This window comes from Solea solea, chromosome 16 (genome assembly GCF_958295425.1).
Source record: "Solea solea chromosome 16, fSolSol10.1, whole genome shotgun sequence".
NCBI classification, from domain to species: Eukaryota; Metazoa; Chordata; class Actinopteri; order Pleuronectiformes; family Soleidae; genus Solea; species Solea solea.
In genome coordinates, this window is record NC_081149.1 from 16,251,006 (window position 1) to 16,264,776 (window position 13,771).

General features: G+C 46.1%; 1 protein-coding gene across 2 annotated transcripts in view; it reads right to left on the reverse strand.

Annotated features, from left to right (window-relative positions):
* Window positions 1–2,137: 2,137 nt before the first annotated feature.
* Window positions 2,138–13,771, reverse strand: part of LOC131475421 (retinoic acid-induced protein 1) — a 51,795-nt gene continuing 40,161 nt past the window's right edge. Inside the window, exons 2-5 of one of the 2 annotated variants that reach the window (XM_058653533.1) lie at window positions 6,399–12,977; window positions 6,068–6,161; window positions 4,768–4,817; window positions 2,138–2,798 (exon numbers count right to left, since the gene is read on the reverse strand). In XM_058653533.1, the coding sequence (XP_058509516.1) occupies window positions 2,790–2,798; window positions 4,768–4,817; window positions 6,068–6,161; window positions 6,399–12,896 (6,651 nt within the window). In that variant the 5' untranslated portion in view covers window positions 12,897–12,977 and the 3' untranslated portion in view covers window positions 2,138–2,789. Of the gene's footprint in view, window positions 2,799–4,589; window positions 4,818–6,067; window positions 6,162–6,398; window positions 12,978–13,771 lie in introns of those variants that run through there. The other variant, XM_058653532.1, reaches the window with a different exon arrangement.

Genomic DNA, 13,771 nt, shown 5'->3' on the forward strand with positions numbered 1-13,771 from the left:
AGGCAGAGCACAGCTTCTCCAGCTGACACGTACACATGTAGAGAGATGCAACCTTTAAACCATTAGGTCGCAGGTTATTGACATGTACACAAACACAGCACTGGTGTATCCACCGTCTTCTCTATCTCCATCTCTCCACTGCTGGTACTGGGGGTGTTTCTTTTTGATCTCCTCTATTTCATTTCCCCCTCATAAGGAATTTTAGATAAAGTGCCAGAACTTTTCTGCATGTTTTTGCATCCGGGGGAGAAGCTTTTGCAAGACAAACACTTCTCAGCCAGCTAGAAAAAAACAAAGGCACTTGTGTAGGAGCAGGTGCATTTACTCGCTAGAGGTGCAGCCATGGTTGAATCATTGAACCGTATTTTTAGACACGCCTAAAACATCCTCAATAGAACACTGGAGAGGAAGAGTTTTCAGTCTTTTCTTCATGTTCTCTAGCCTTTTTTGTCTGACATATATAATGTGTGACGAGGAGAAACTCTACATTTGCTTACATGATCTTTTTTTAAACAAAAATAAAATTTTCTGATTGAAATAGTTGCTAAAAATTAAAAAAAAAAAAAACACTTAACAATACTTAAAGGAATACTTCACCAATTTGCATTTAGCTTTGTATTACTAGAATAGGGGTAGTATTTTTGAAAGATTGTGCTTACCAACCTCAGTTTCCCCTGAGTTGAGAGATATCTTGTTAGCATAACTGTTAGCAAAGATGGCGGACATTGTTTACATTCTGGGAATGAGGTCCCGCCCCCCTACGAGCGGGTCTAAAAAGTGCGGAATTAGCGTTGCAGTTTCAAGGCTCGGACCAAATGTCACTGGTGGGCACGTAACAAAGAAAAGAATGAAGATATTTCTCAACTCAGGGGAAACTGAGGTTGGGAAGCACCATTTTTCATAAATTCTACCCCTATTCTAGTAATACAAAGCTAATTGCACACTGGTGAAGTATTCACATAATTGTCTTTGTAAGGCCAAAGAGTAATGATGGTAAATGTGACTTTTAGTTGACTCCGTTTTAAATGGTTCAACCTTTTGGAGGAGTAGTGTTGGTCCCGCATCAATCTAGGAAATGTTCCGATCCAAACGGTGTCTCCTGTGTGTCGGGGAGTGTCGGTGTATGTTCAGTGAAGATAAAAAGAGCAGGCACTGGGTCAGAGCAGCATTGAAAGGTGCTGGTATATTTAACATTGGCGTTACAAAAAACATTTCAAACAAAGTGATGCTGTGTCATCAATTCCAAACAAGTAGACATGAAAATCAATAGAACGGCATGCTCCAACTCAAGTGACATTCCCAAAAGATGTCGTTCATTTTTTTTTTTCATCAATGGATTCTTTTAATAACATTTTTTATAAGCAATAACATATTCCATTTTATAGAAAATAAACATCTCTAGGAAATACTATACACAGTTATATTAGTACATCACATCTTACATTTAAACAGCATCAAATACTTATATACACCATTAAATAATGAGCTTTCATAAAAGAGAAGGTTTGGTGTGGAGTGTTTGCACTTTCTTTTATGTTCTAATACTTAAATATGTCTCCTTTGTGTTGGTACATAGCATGTCAGAGTGAGAGAGGCTACATTTGAGATACACAAACGTGGTGTGCGATGGCATCTTTCTGCACAGCTGTGGCGGGTGAAATCATTTTTACATCATGGCAATGTTTAACAGTAGTACTTTGGAACTGTACATATGAAGTGAGCTGACCTGACTCCCAGCTGGACCCTTGGAGCCCTGATCTGCAACCTGTCGAGTGAGGATGGCGGTCGTCTACTGTACATACTGAATGTGCACACAGTTCAACTGATTCTTCAAACTGGGGTTTGTTTGTTTTTTCTCTTCCTTTTTTTTTTTTTTTTTCTTAAATTCTCTGAATAACACAAAGCCTGCACTGAGGGTGATGAAATGGTCATAATGCACATCAAAATACATCTCTGAAGGTAAAGAGCATCATATTAAAATACTGCGTCCGTTTTTCTTCGATATTTAGAACCTGTAAAGCACATCATCATCATGTACAGTTTCCTTTTTTGTCTCGTTTTGTCTCTTGTTTTAAACACACATTGAGATAGTACAGTGGACCAGTGGTTGGCTGCTGGCTTCTTTTTTTTTTTTTTTTTCTCTCTTTTTCTTTTTTTTTTGAGATGTGGGACATTTTTGAATGTACCTGTGCACGAGATGCACTTCTCCACTCACTCACTCACACAGACACACACTGATGATGAGACCGTGGAATGACGAGTTAATGATTATCACACTTGCACACACAGATGTGCCTCTTGGCCAGACAAGGTGGCTCGAGGGATGCAGTTATCCAATCGGTGTCCACCAGGTGTCTCAATATGATAGCACGCCATTAAACGGCAGAACACACACACATATACACACACACACAGATTCCTCACTCTGCATTTCAAACAGCCCCCCCCCCCCCTTGCCCTGGGCCCCACAGGCACACAGTCTCTAAAGCGCAAGCTGTCCTGTTAAACACCGCCACTGCCTTCCAGTGAGGTTCTCAGTGGAGAAAATGTGTTTCCAGACCGGGTTCAGGGAGTAGCCATTCCCTGTGGAGCTTTTTTTCCCAGGGGCTGTATTGCTCCGAGCTTCACCTCGGCGCAGCCTTTTACCTTCCTCCAGCCCCAACATGCCTGCCAATGATCAGTCATCACCATGTCTATTTTTTAGGTATAGGTGGCTGTCAGAACAGCATTTTCCTTTTGCCTTGGTACTTGTCTGGCTGAGAGGAGGTGTTGTGATACACTGGAATATCTTACAGGCCCTGTTGAGGAGGGGAAAGGAGGTCAAAATACAGATGACAAGCACACAGAGAGGACGGAAAGCAGTCGAATGTCCTTTATGTTAGCTGTGTAAAGTAACGAGTAACAGAAAGGATGGACAGCGTTAATTGTCCAGGTAAACCACAGATGGTAGTGCCTCACGTGCAGATGTGCCACTGTATGTATATGTGCTGTCTTTTTTTTTTCTTCCTGCAAATGTGTAAGAGGCTTTCTGTGCAGTTCTGCAGAGAGCAGACATGAAAGCGAGTAGTGAGCAGGAGTGGGGAGATGGATGCATCTGGCCAGTGAACCAGCTCTAGTGTGAAAGACACAGCAGGAACGCCTACTAATTGTGCTGCTGCTGCTGGTGGAATGCCTTCTTTTCCCTTATCCTCATCTGCAGCCTCCGAGTATCGCTCGCTCCCTCTCTGTCTTTCTCTGAACTGTCAGTTACCCATCCTTATGCACTGGACTTAGACCAGCAGCTTTGCTCCATGTCTTTTATCTCTCTGTCCTTCTCTCGCTGCCTCTCTATTCCCTTCTGTTTCACCCTCTTTGAAGTTCCCCTCCCTCTCTCACTCCCCCTCTTTCTGTTTACCTCCCTGGAGTAACTCATTTGTTTACGCCTTCAGTCTCACTTGTTTTCTCTCTACTTCTCCATCACGCAGTGTGTCCTCCTCTCTCTTTGCCCTTCTTCTCTATTTTCTATCTTTCTTTTATTATGTCATCCTCTGATGTAACTGCCACCATTTGCCTTTTGTTCCCACCTAGTTCTGTCTGAATACTGTTTTTCCTCTCCCCACTGCTGTCTGTCTCTCTCTCTCTCTCTCTCTCTCTCTCGCTCTCTCTCTCCCACTCTCTCTCCCACTTATGTGTACACAGTCGAGCTAACAGGTAACCTGTTCATGAACCAGCATGGACACACTAAAGCACATACGTGTGCCTGCAAATTCATTGTGTGTGCTCCAGCCCTGAAACCAAGTTAACACAAGCAGAGGGAACATTTATTTCATGGGTGGGGTGGTCGCATGCTTGTGTGTGTGTGTGTGTGTGTGCCTCTTCCTTTTGATTAGGCTGCTCAGCATAAAATTGGCACGGCACAGACCGGCACACATAGACCTTCAAGATCCCTCAGCTGATGACAGCTCTGCCTCAGCCCACTAACAACAATCTCTCTGTTTGTCTTGCGCTCCTTTCCTCACACTTTATTTTTGCTACTCGGATGTGCGGTGTGTTGGGTTAGGGTGAAGAGGAACAGAAAGAAGAGAGCAGGTGAGGGAGAGAGAGAGAGAGAGAGAGAGAGAGAGAGAGGGATGAAAATGGAAAAGGGAGCTCACAGGAGATCAGAGGTGAACAGAGTGAGAGACGGAGAGAGCTGCAACAGCAGGGGAGCGTGGGGAAAATACGGGGAACGGGGAAGAGGAAGGAGATAATAACGAGTAAAAGGGAAAAAAAGGATGGAGAGATCATGTGGGGATGACGCCAGGCAGTAATGGTGGGTGGGGTGTTTTGATCAAGAGCCAGCTTTTCATCCCTGTCAGTCTGCACTGAGGAGAACAGAAAGGGAAGACGGAGGGAGAGAGATGCAGGGGGGGAGGCTACTGCCACTGCTGCCTCACTGCACTGCTGCTCCCTGCTGAATGTCAGCATCTCTCCCTCTCTTCTCCCCCAATCCCTCATCTGCATTTGACCTTCCTCTCACTGCTGCAGTGCATATTTACCACCAGCAGATGGCATCTGTTTTACAGGGAATCTGACAGTGGAGTGGACTATTGATATTAAGAAGAAAATAAAAGGATGCCATGGGGAGGGGAAGGGAAGAAACACACTGGTTCCTAAACAGAGGTTGTACTATAAGTGTCGTGGGTACATTCATTCAGATGTGCTACTAACTAAACGTGAGACACACTTGTTATTAGGTAACAAGTTACTTTAAGTGATTGAAATTGTGATATTTTGTTATTTTCTTACCTCATGTTTAGGACATTTGATGGAGAAGTCATCCTCATGGAATGTGCAGCCTATAGGCAGAGAAGAGAGGAGGCAAAAAAATAAATAAAAAGGAGGCAATAAGCTTAAATGTCACGGACAGACAATAATGAATGGAACATATAGAATTAGGAAGATGCTCACAGCCACCTGCCACAGCCACCCTCGGAAAATGAAAATCGTGCAAGAAAGGAGGCAGAGAGAGAGAGAGAGAGAGAGAAGGGCAACAGAGGAAAGGAAGAGACTGAGTGGATGAGTTGTGATGCAGGCAGGCAGGCAGTCAGATATGGCTGGTGCACTCAGCAGGATTAAAAAGGGCCTCGCTCTGCTCCCTGTGCTGGCTCGGCAGACGTGGCAGGCCTTCTAATCCTCACACTGTACCTCCTTGGCATGAGGTAATGTGAGGGGACGCCACACAACACATGTGCTGACACACAGACACTCACTTGTATTGACAAGAGAAACCAAGGATGCGCATGCACACACATACACACACACGCATTTGTGCAGCTGTTCTTGTTAGGACTGCACTGACTTTCATTCATCTGGACTGCCCAACCAAAACATGATCCCTGACTCTAACCATCACCAGTTAATGCCTGACACTAGCCTTCACCTTTCCACAATTCACACCTTAATCCTAATTTAAATCAGAGACGCAGCAATGATGTTCTGCTTTGTTAGGATCAGGCTTTGGTCCTCATGAGGATTTACGGTCCTGACAAGGACAGTATTTAGTATTTAGTAGAAAAGGTGCTACACACGCACACACACACTGTAATGACGAGAACATAAGCATCACGGCTGAAAGCCACACATGGGGATGTATTCAGGCAAGAAGGCAGACACATACATGCACATTCAGTCCCCAGACAGCAGAATGGATGAATGGAGCCACAGGGGTTGTGGTCAATAATGCACACATATGCTCTCTTCTCCCTCTGTCTTTTTCCTCTCTCCCTCTTGTACACTCCAGGGTCCCACTTCCCTCTCATCATCCTCTTTATTCAAAGCGCCCTCCCTCTTTCCCTCCCCTTTACACTCAATAGCTTTACTTCTTGATGTGTTTTCCTTCTCTCATTTTACCCACATTCACTTTCCTGCCCTATCTTTCTTTTTTCTACTTTTTCACCTACCTAGCTACCTACCTACCTGCCATAGGCTTCCCTACTGCCCTCTCAACCCCCGTTCAATTTTCCCATCCCCAATTGCCCTCCTAAATCCTCCTCATTTTACTTTTCATCCCTCATTGCGCTCTTCCTGTCTTGCTGTGGTCTCTTACCTATCTCTTTGGCGCAGACATAATGGTATTTATGAGAGCAGCCTCTCCAACAGCAGCTAAGGGACGCCCCCACAGTCTGGCACTTGTAGCAGCTCTGGTGTTAGGCAGGCAGACGGACATATGGACCAGGACCAATAAAGACACAAATAAAGTGACCAATAGAGGCACACAGGGGCGGAGAGAGAAAACAGAGAAAAAAAAAAAAATCAAAAGTTAACAACAAAATTCTCATAGCAGCTGCTCAGATTCTGAAAGTGACGTTACACAGTATCTCTCTTAACATATGGATACACATATCTCAGAAAAGTACAAGTAGTAATTGTTAGTGTACCGCTTGGGTTGAGTTGTCCACAGCCTCCTTCAGTCCATAAAGCCTCCCAGCTACCATAATTACCCCCTTGGTCCAGACGGCACAGTTTTCATGGGCCCAGTGCTCCTTCGCCTCTGCCTCTGCTTGTAGCCTTTGGAACATGCTGTCGCTTCCTTCTTGGTCACTCAAGGCTCTTGAGCTGATGGCCTGAAGCTGCTTCATCCTTCTGAACCTCTCACGCAGGGTTAATTTCCGTGAACCACCCTCCCGTCCCGTTCTCTCTGGTCTTTCTGGCCGCCAGTAGTGCCAGTGATGATTCCTTCTACTGCTTTCCTCTTGCGAGGGTGCCTCTGTGTTGCCTTCCTTTTCTGTGATGCTCTCGCCATTGTTTTCTGAGGAGCCACCTGGCTTTTCATCACCTTCACTGCTCTTCTCTGACTCTTCCCTGAGGGATTTTGTGTGCTCTGACATCAAAATCTTCCGTGGAACACCATCTTCTGTGTAGTAGGGTCCACACAAATCACCTAGGTCTCTGTAATTTGCTGGTTGTCCACACAAGCAGCATGTAAGACACTTCCCAATTAGGTTTTTATTCACCAAGGGTCCCTGTAGCATTGCAGCAGTATGTGGTACTATTTTTGCAACTGTGAAAGGGTTCTTCATTCTGAGTATGCCCTTTTTTCTTCGTCTCTGAAATATTACTGCGTCCTCAGGCTTGTTGACTATGGCACACCAAGAGGAAAAATCTCTGGAGTTGTTGATCCGTACATAAGGACAGAAAGACAGTTTAGAATTTTGATGTACCAGTCTGCGCCTGATTCTTTTTACAGCAATGGTCTCAGTCTGCTGCTCTGTTATCGTTACTATCGGACCAACATAACACGTCTCCTGTTTTTCCTCATTTTCTCCTTCCATCTGTTCTGTTTCCTCTTTTTCTCTCTCTTCTTTTTCAGCCTGTTCACACCCTGCAGCCCTTACAACTGCCTCAATAACCTCCATGGCATCTTTCATCCCAGGTTTTGGCCCAGGCTTTTTGTGGACCTTCACTGGCATGCCAGGAATCGGCTCAGATGAGGATTTGCCTCTTTTTCGTTTGGTTGGGATCGCTGATGGTTTCCTGCCTCTCCTAGGCTTCTGGAGGAGATCTGTGCTGGGAATATTGAAGCTTTCTGGGATCTCATCTTGGCTGATTGGTACCGGTAATGTGGACTCAGTAAGACATATCTTCTCTTCTACACTCTCCTGTTGTTGTTCTGTGGTTTCAGTATTTGTCTCTTCAACTGGCCCTGTTTCTTCTAGAGGAACTTGGCCTTTTCTTTTCTTCCTCCTCTGTTTTAGGTGCATCTCATGGTTGTTTTTAATGGCCCTCTGCTTGGCTAGCCTTGGTGTTGTAACTATGAGGCTCCCTGCTTCCAAGGCTACTATAGATGCATCTGTACTCTCCACCATAGCCCACCTCTTCCTTTTAGTTCTGGATGACTTAGTGATAGCACTGGAAACATCTTCTGAGCCATGAGGTACACATTCTCCTGGAGCCCTGACTTCATCTGAGACATCGACACAGCTCCAAGCGTTGCCAGTGTCATGTTGTCTGTCTAGTTTACAGTTTTTCTGTCTTGTATATGTATCGTCATTATTTACAATGTCTTTTTCCACCCCTCGTCTCGTCTCATCTGATGTTGATGTTACTTGACTCAGCTCATGCTTTCCGTCTTCTTGTGTCTCCTCTTTTCTCTCCTGTTGTTTTGCTTCTTCTTCTCTGGACTCTATGCTTTTCACTTCTTCTGTCATCTCAGTGCTGTTTAAAAGTACAGTTGTCTCACTGTCCTTTAAGGTGTGTTGAGACAAAGCCTTGGTTGAAACATCATCAGTTAGATGACTCTCTGTTTGTGGAATTGGAATGTGTTTCTTTGAGCTTGGGGATGTAATTTTCTGTACCATGGCTTCATATTTCTGTCCCCTGCCTTTTCTTGGTGGGAGAACTTTTGTTTTAGTCGGACACTGCGGTGGTACCACAGGCACATCAATAGTGATGTCAGTTTCACTCAAGTTAGGAGGGGTGTCTTTGGTTGAGGGAGTGACCACAGAAGCTTTCTTGGGTGGCCCACGCTTTTTTCTAGGACCACGGACAGCATTTCCTTTAGGTGTAGAGACATCCTGTTCCAACAGCTGGGGCTGAAGTCGTACAGGTTTTGATTTGGGCTTTGGACCCCTCTTTTTCTTTACTGGTAGAGTGGTAAGTTCAGGACTAGGCTTCCGTTTTAGTGGGAGCTTTGTGTTTTCTTCAGATTGTTCAATGGGGACTGGTGAGGCAAGTGGCACAGGTCGGTCTGCTGAAACATCTGTGGCTTTGACTGTGTTAAGAAGAGGAGTATGTGTTTGTTCCACAGTAAAAAACTCTTCTACTTTTGGACAAACATCACTAGATTTCATTTCTGTTAGTGTCTGGGTTAGGATATCTTCTCCTTTGACTTTTTCCTTTTCTTTTGACAGTTTTTCTTGCGAGGGTTTTCTGGATCTTAAGACCATATTTTTACTTTCCTTCTCTGATTCCTTTACCTCACAGTTTGCTTGTTTCTCCTCCTGGTTTACTGCCTTCACATTCTGATTTACTTGCGATATTGTAACTTTTAAGCTCTTTTTGCCTCTGCTTTGCAGTCCTGTCAAAATTTGAGTGGTTTCTTCATGTTGTACCTGTTTCATTTTCGAAACTGAGCCTTTGGGACGACCTACTGGAGCCTTAATAAGTGCAGTATCAGTAGTGGGCAACATATCTATAGGTTTAGGTCCAGGCTTAGGTGCTGATTTTGGACCTGGCTTTATAATTGGTTTCGGTCCAGGTTTTGGCCCAGGTTTTAAGCCTGGTTTCGGTCCGGGTTTTCGTTTCACAGGAGTCTCAATTTTCGGTGGCAGGTCCTCTTCATTTGGCACAGGCTTTGGCCCTGGTTTGGGACCTAGTTTAGGTCCAGGTTTTGGCCCAGGCTTTGGTCCAGCCTTAAGCCCAGGTTTAAGCCCTGGTTTTGGACCAGGCTTTGCAACTGGTTTTTGTCCTGGTTTTTGTCCAGGTTTTGGCCCTGGTTTTGACCCAGGCTTTGGACCTGGTTTTGGGCCTGGTTTTCGCTTAACATGAGGCTCAACTTTGGATGGCAAATCTGGTGCATTGAATGAGCGAGTGCACATTCTTGAACGAAAACCATCAGTTACTATTTTGGGAGTCTGGCTCACAATAGATCCGTGATGAGCTAAGTCCATTTGATCTGAGTAGAGCACAGTTTTGCATGGAGGCATGGATGATTTCTGTGTCGGCGAGGGGGCTCCTTCTTCCTCCTTCTCCACCTCTGTCTCCAAGCTTAGCTGTCGCCTGACTCCCACACCTGAATGCATGATTCTTCTTCTGCCCCTGGCATGCTTTCGTCCAAATGCCCTGGGCTGAGCAGATGGTGCCTCGGGCTCTGGCTTTGCCAAGGGGGTCACAGCACTGGCACAGCTGATGCCTGGCTCCATGTCCTCATCACCTTTTTTCGGAGAGGGTGGAGTGTCTGCCCAGGAGGGAGCGGAGGGAAGTATTGACTTCCCTGGAAGCTGTGGCGAATCGGGCTCAAGCACTTTAGCATCATTGTGATCAATATGATCTCTGGCCTGAGCTTGTGGTGTCACCTTGTCATTGAGGGCTGAGAAGACTGGCATAGCAGACTGGGGCTGAGGAGCAGTGTCACCAATCGCTGACTCTCTTGAAGAAGCATCTGCTGCTGCCATCACTGCCGCTGCATTTGGATGGGCAGGTGCTCCCACAAAATCATTGTCAGAATGAGGCTCAATGCTCTCATTCCTGCTGCAGAGATCTCCATGAGGCTTCTCTGACCCATCTCTATTATTCATGTGCCCCTGCGTCATTGACTTGCTCATTTTATTCCCCTCCCCCAGCTCCTCCACAACCTCTGCAGACAGAGGAGGGGAAAGAGAGAGTTGTTGTTCTTTCTGTATTTCTTCTTCATCATCAGCCTCAATATCCTCCTCCCCTTCCTCTTCATCGTCCTCATCTCTGCTCTCTCTTTTGTCTGAATTACTCTCATCCAAGGCCTCAACTTGGGGGGTTGGAGAGGTGTTCTCTGAGCTATCTTCTTTCTCTGTGAAATATTGATCCTGTTCAAGGTCACCACCAGAAATGAAAGGCAATGTCTTAACCGACGTCTCAGAAGCAGTTGGAGACTCAGATTTGAATGCCTCTAATTTTATCTCTGGGACAAAGTTTTCCTTGCGGCTGGAATCAGACAGAGCTGCAGGGGACTGATCAACTAAGTCTCTTGAATCAGGTTCATATTTGCTCTGAACCCCATGGTATGCTGTTTCTGTCACCTCTGTGTTTACACTGCTATAGAGCATAGAACATTTATCTTTATTTATCCATTTCTCCAGCTTCTCTGTTGATGTCGTAGTGTCTAAATCTCTGTCATGATCAGACATTTTTTCTGCTGTCACCTCCTCTTTGTCTGCTGATTTCTCTGTCCAGGCAGATTCTTCAAAGTTCTCTTTGATAGACTCGTCATTTTGTATAGCTGAAGGGGAGTCCAGTTCTTGTTTCATTGGACTTGGGATTGTATTGCTTGTAGGAGACCTCTCATCACCAATGCTCTTTACTGGAGTACTCATGCCATCTCCTCCCTGCCCTGACTGACACCTAGTTTGATCAGGGGTAAGGTTATGCAGACCGGAGTCCCCAGACCTGGTTGACACATCATCTGGAGATGTCATGGAACATGATGAGGTTGTGTCCAAGCTGAGGTGCGCGTTGTTAGGGGCCTGCGCTGGACTTCGGCCCTGTCCACAGTAGAAGTAACTCCTCTCCAGCTGTTCATCACTACTGCTGGAGTAGCCTCCTTCATGAAGTTCCATTGGCATTACCTGGTGCTGTGGGGTAGAATAAGGGTCCTGCATTGGGCCTCCACCACCACCGTCTGGATATGGAGGACTTTTGTACTCCTCACCCTTTTTGGAGGATGCTCCACTCCCAGCACTACTGTTGCTCCCACCACTGTTGCGCTTGCTGCCCTTCTTATTGGCTACCAGGGCCTCTGAAAGCAGCAGCTGCTGGACATTATTAGAAATGTTTTCTACCTGAGAAGTGAGGGCATTCAGGCTCCACAAACTGGGGTTTGAAAGTAGTTTCTCTGAGAAGCGCTCCTTCATGGTGGGGATTTGTGGTGTGGGAGTGTAGTTGTGCGTGGCTGCATGCAGAACATTGGGTGAGGGGTGTGAGCGTGGGGGCATTAACATGGTGTTGGCACTGGTTTGCTCCTGGATACCAGCTGAAGAGGACGAAGAGGAGGAAGCTGCCCCAGGAGTCATTGGAGGTTGGCCATACTGGAATGATTCTGGGTTGGTCATTAGTGGTGATGGGGTGGAACTGTATGAGGGGGAACGCCCTACAGATCGAGCAGGGGAGTGGCTTGAAGAGGGGCTACAAGTCTGGTAATACTGTTCTGGTGATCTGACAGACAGCTCTGAGAGACAGTAGTTTTGTTGGGGTTGGCTGTAGTGCTGATATTTAGTGTGGGGCTCCTGGGGGTTTGCCATTGCCTGTAAAGGAGCCTGCTGCTCATAACCTCTAGAGGAAGGTTGCTGGTATCCATAACTATTCTGGGCCAACCTGTAACCCCCCTGCTTCAGATTGCTGTGGCTGGCCATTTGTCTGCCATACTGGGAATTTGGAGGCATGTTGTAACCTTTATAACAATGAGGCATAGGGCTACACTTTTCCATATATGGTGAAGGCGAAGGAGAAGGTGAGTGTTGAGGGTAGTGTAGATGACTTTGAGGGTACATGAGAGTGGAGGAAGCAGGGTTAGGAGGATGGGACTGATGGTGGGGGCTGGTATAGGCAGGAGCGGATGGTTGGTGGCACTGGGTCTGGGACTGGCCCAGGATGTTCTGGTCCATGTACTGGGAGGGGCCAGGTGCAGGGGTACCACCACTTTCCAAGCGCCCCAGCATCTCTTGGTCATACTGAGCTATTTGGGTTGGGTCCTCCCACTTCTGTTGCAGTTGGCCTTCACTTATATACTGAGCTGAATAATTCCCAGAGCCCATATGGTTACCATAACTCCCAGGGCCCTGCAAGTGCTGACTGGGATTTGGTGGGGGCACTTTGCTTCCTCTGTAAGGTTTTTTCGCCTGTGAAGATGCTGAACCCCCATTGCCATTACCATTGCCTCCACCATTGCCTGGGTACCCAGCATATGTTTGCTGGCTGTAACAGTCCTTGGGTCCTCCTCCAGTTCCTTGTCCTCCACCTGGAGGCATGCTTGTCGAGTTTGCTAGTGAATGAATTTCATAGCCTGACCTGGTGTGTCCTGGGCCTGGACCTGGATGTGGACCAGGGCCCGGGTGTGGGTGCTGAGGGTGAGGATGATGTGGATGTTGCCGGAAGGTTTCCAGTCGGGATAATTCATTGGGCTCCTGCTGGTAGCAGGGTTGGTTGCTGTGGTAACCACTGCTGCGTTCACGGAAGGACTGCATCATTCTCTCCTTCTGTAGCCAGAGCAGGAAGGGGGAGGTGAGGTGAGATGGGAAAGGGGGAAGGGGGAGGGGGGGTTAGGGGTTCTGTAGGTAGGGAGGGAGGGGAAGTGAGAGAAAAGAGGAAGAAATTGTGAGGGTTAGCACTTTTGAGTCTACACTTTAACCATTCTGTATCTCCTTCAATACTTGTCAGTGTTTTAACGCTAACATTCGCTTGAAGTCAAAGCCCTCGTCGAGATTATTTGAAAATGTGCACACACTCTCAACGAAAAACTTAAAAACACACAGGTGAGTCAGCGGATCTCAAAGTACTGTGTACTTCCCCACATGTGGATTAACCTCCTCGTGTGTTGGTGTGTGTGGCATGTGATGCAGCCTTTGGTGTTCTGATTGACATGTCAGATTGGAGAGGGAGGAGAAAGACAGAGGGATGAAGGAAAACTTAATTATTATGATTATCTGTGATAGACAGATAATGATATAATTGAGGCAATTGAAGACATCAAGTCACATGTTATAACCACTCTGAGATATTTAAATGTATTACCTAAACAAAAACAATATACGGTGATGTTTTTTTGGTTTGCCTTTGATACAGTGTTTTATAAAAGGTAAAATTAGGCCCTATTTCCCGTTGTTCCCATTTCCTCCATTGGGGAGTAGGACCTGTTACAGTGTGTGTTGTGTGTGTCTGCTCTGAATGTACCAGTAGTGATAAAAATGTGTTTGGTCCAGTGCGTGAGTGCATGTGGCAATGTTTGTCTGTAATCTTTTGACTGTGTGTCTGTGTGTGTATACTTGTGAATGTTCTTTCAATACAAAAAACGAAGAAGAAGAGAGGAGGGGTGGAGCATGATTTTGCTCTATAAAAGGAATAG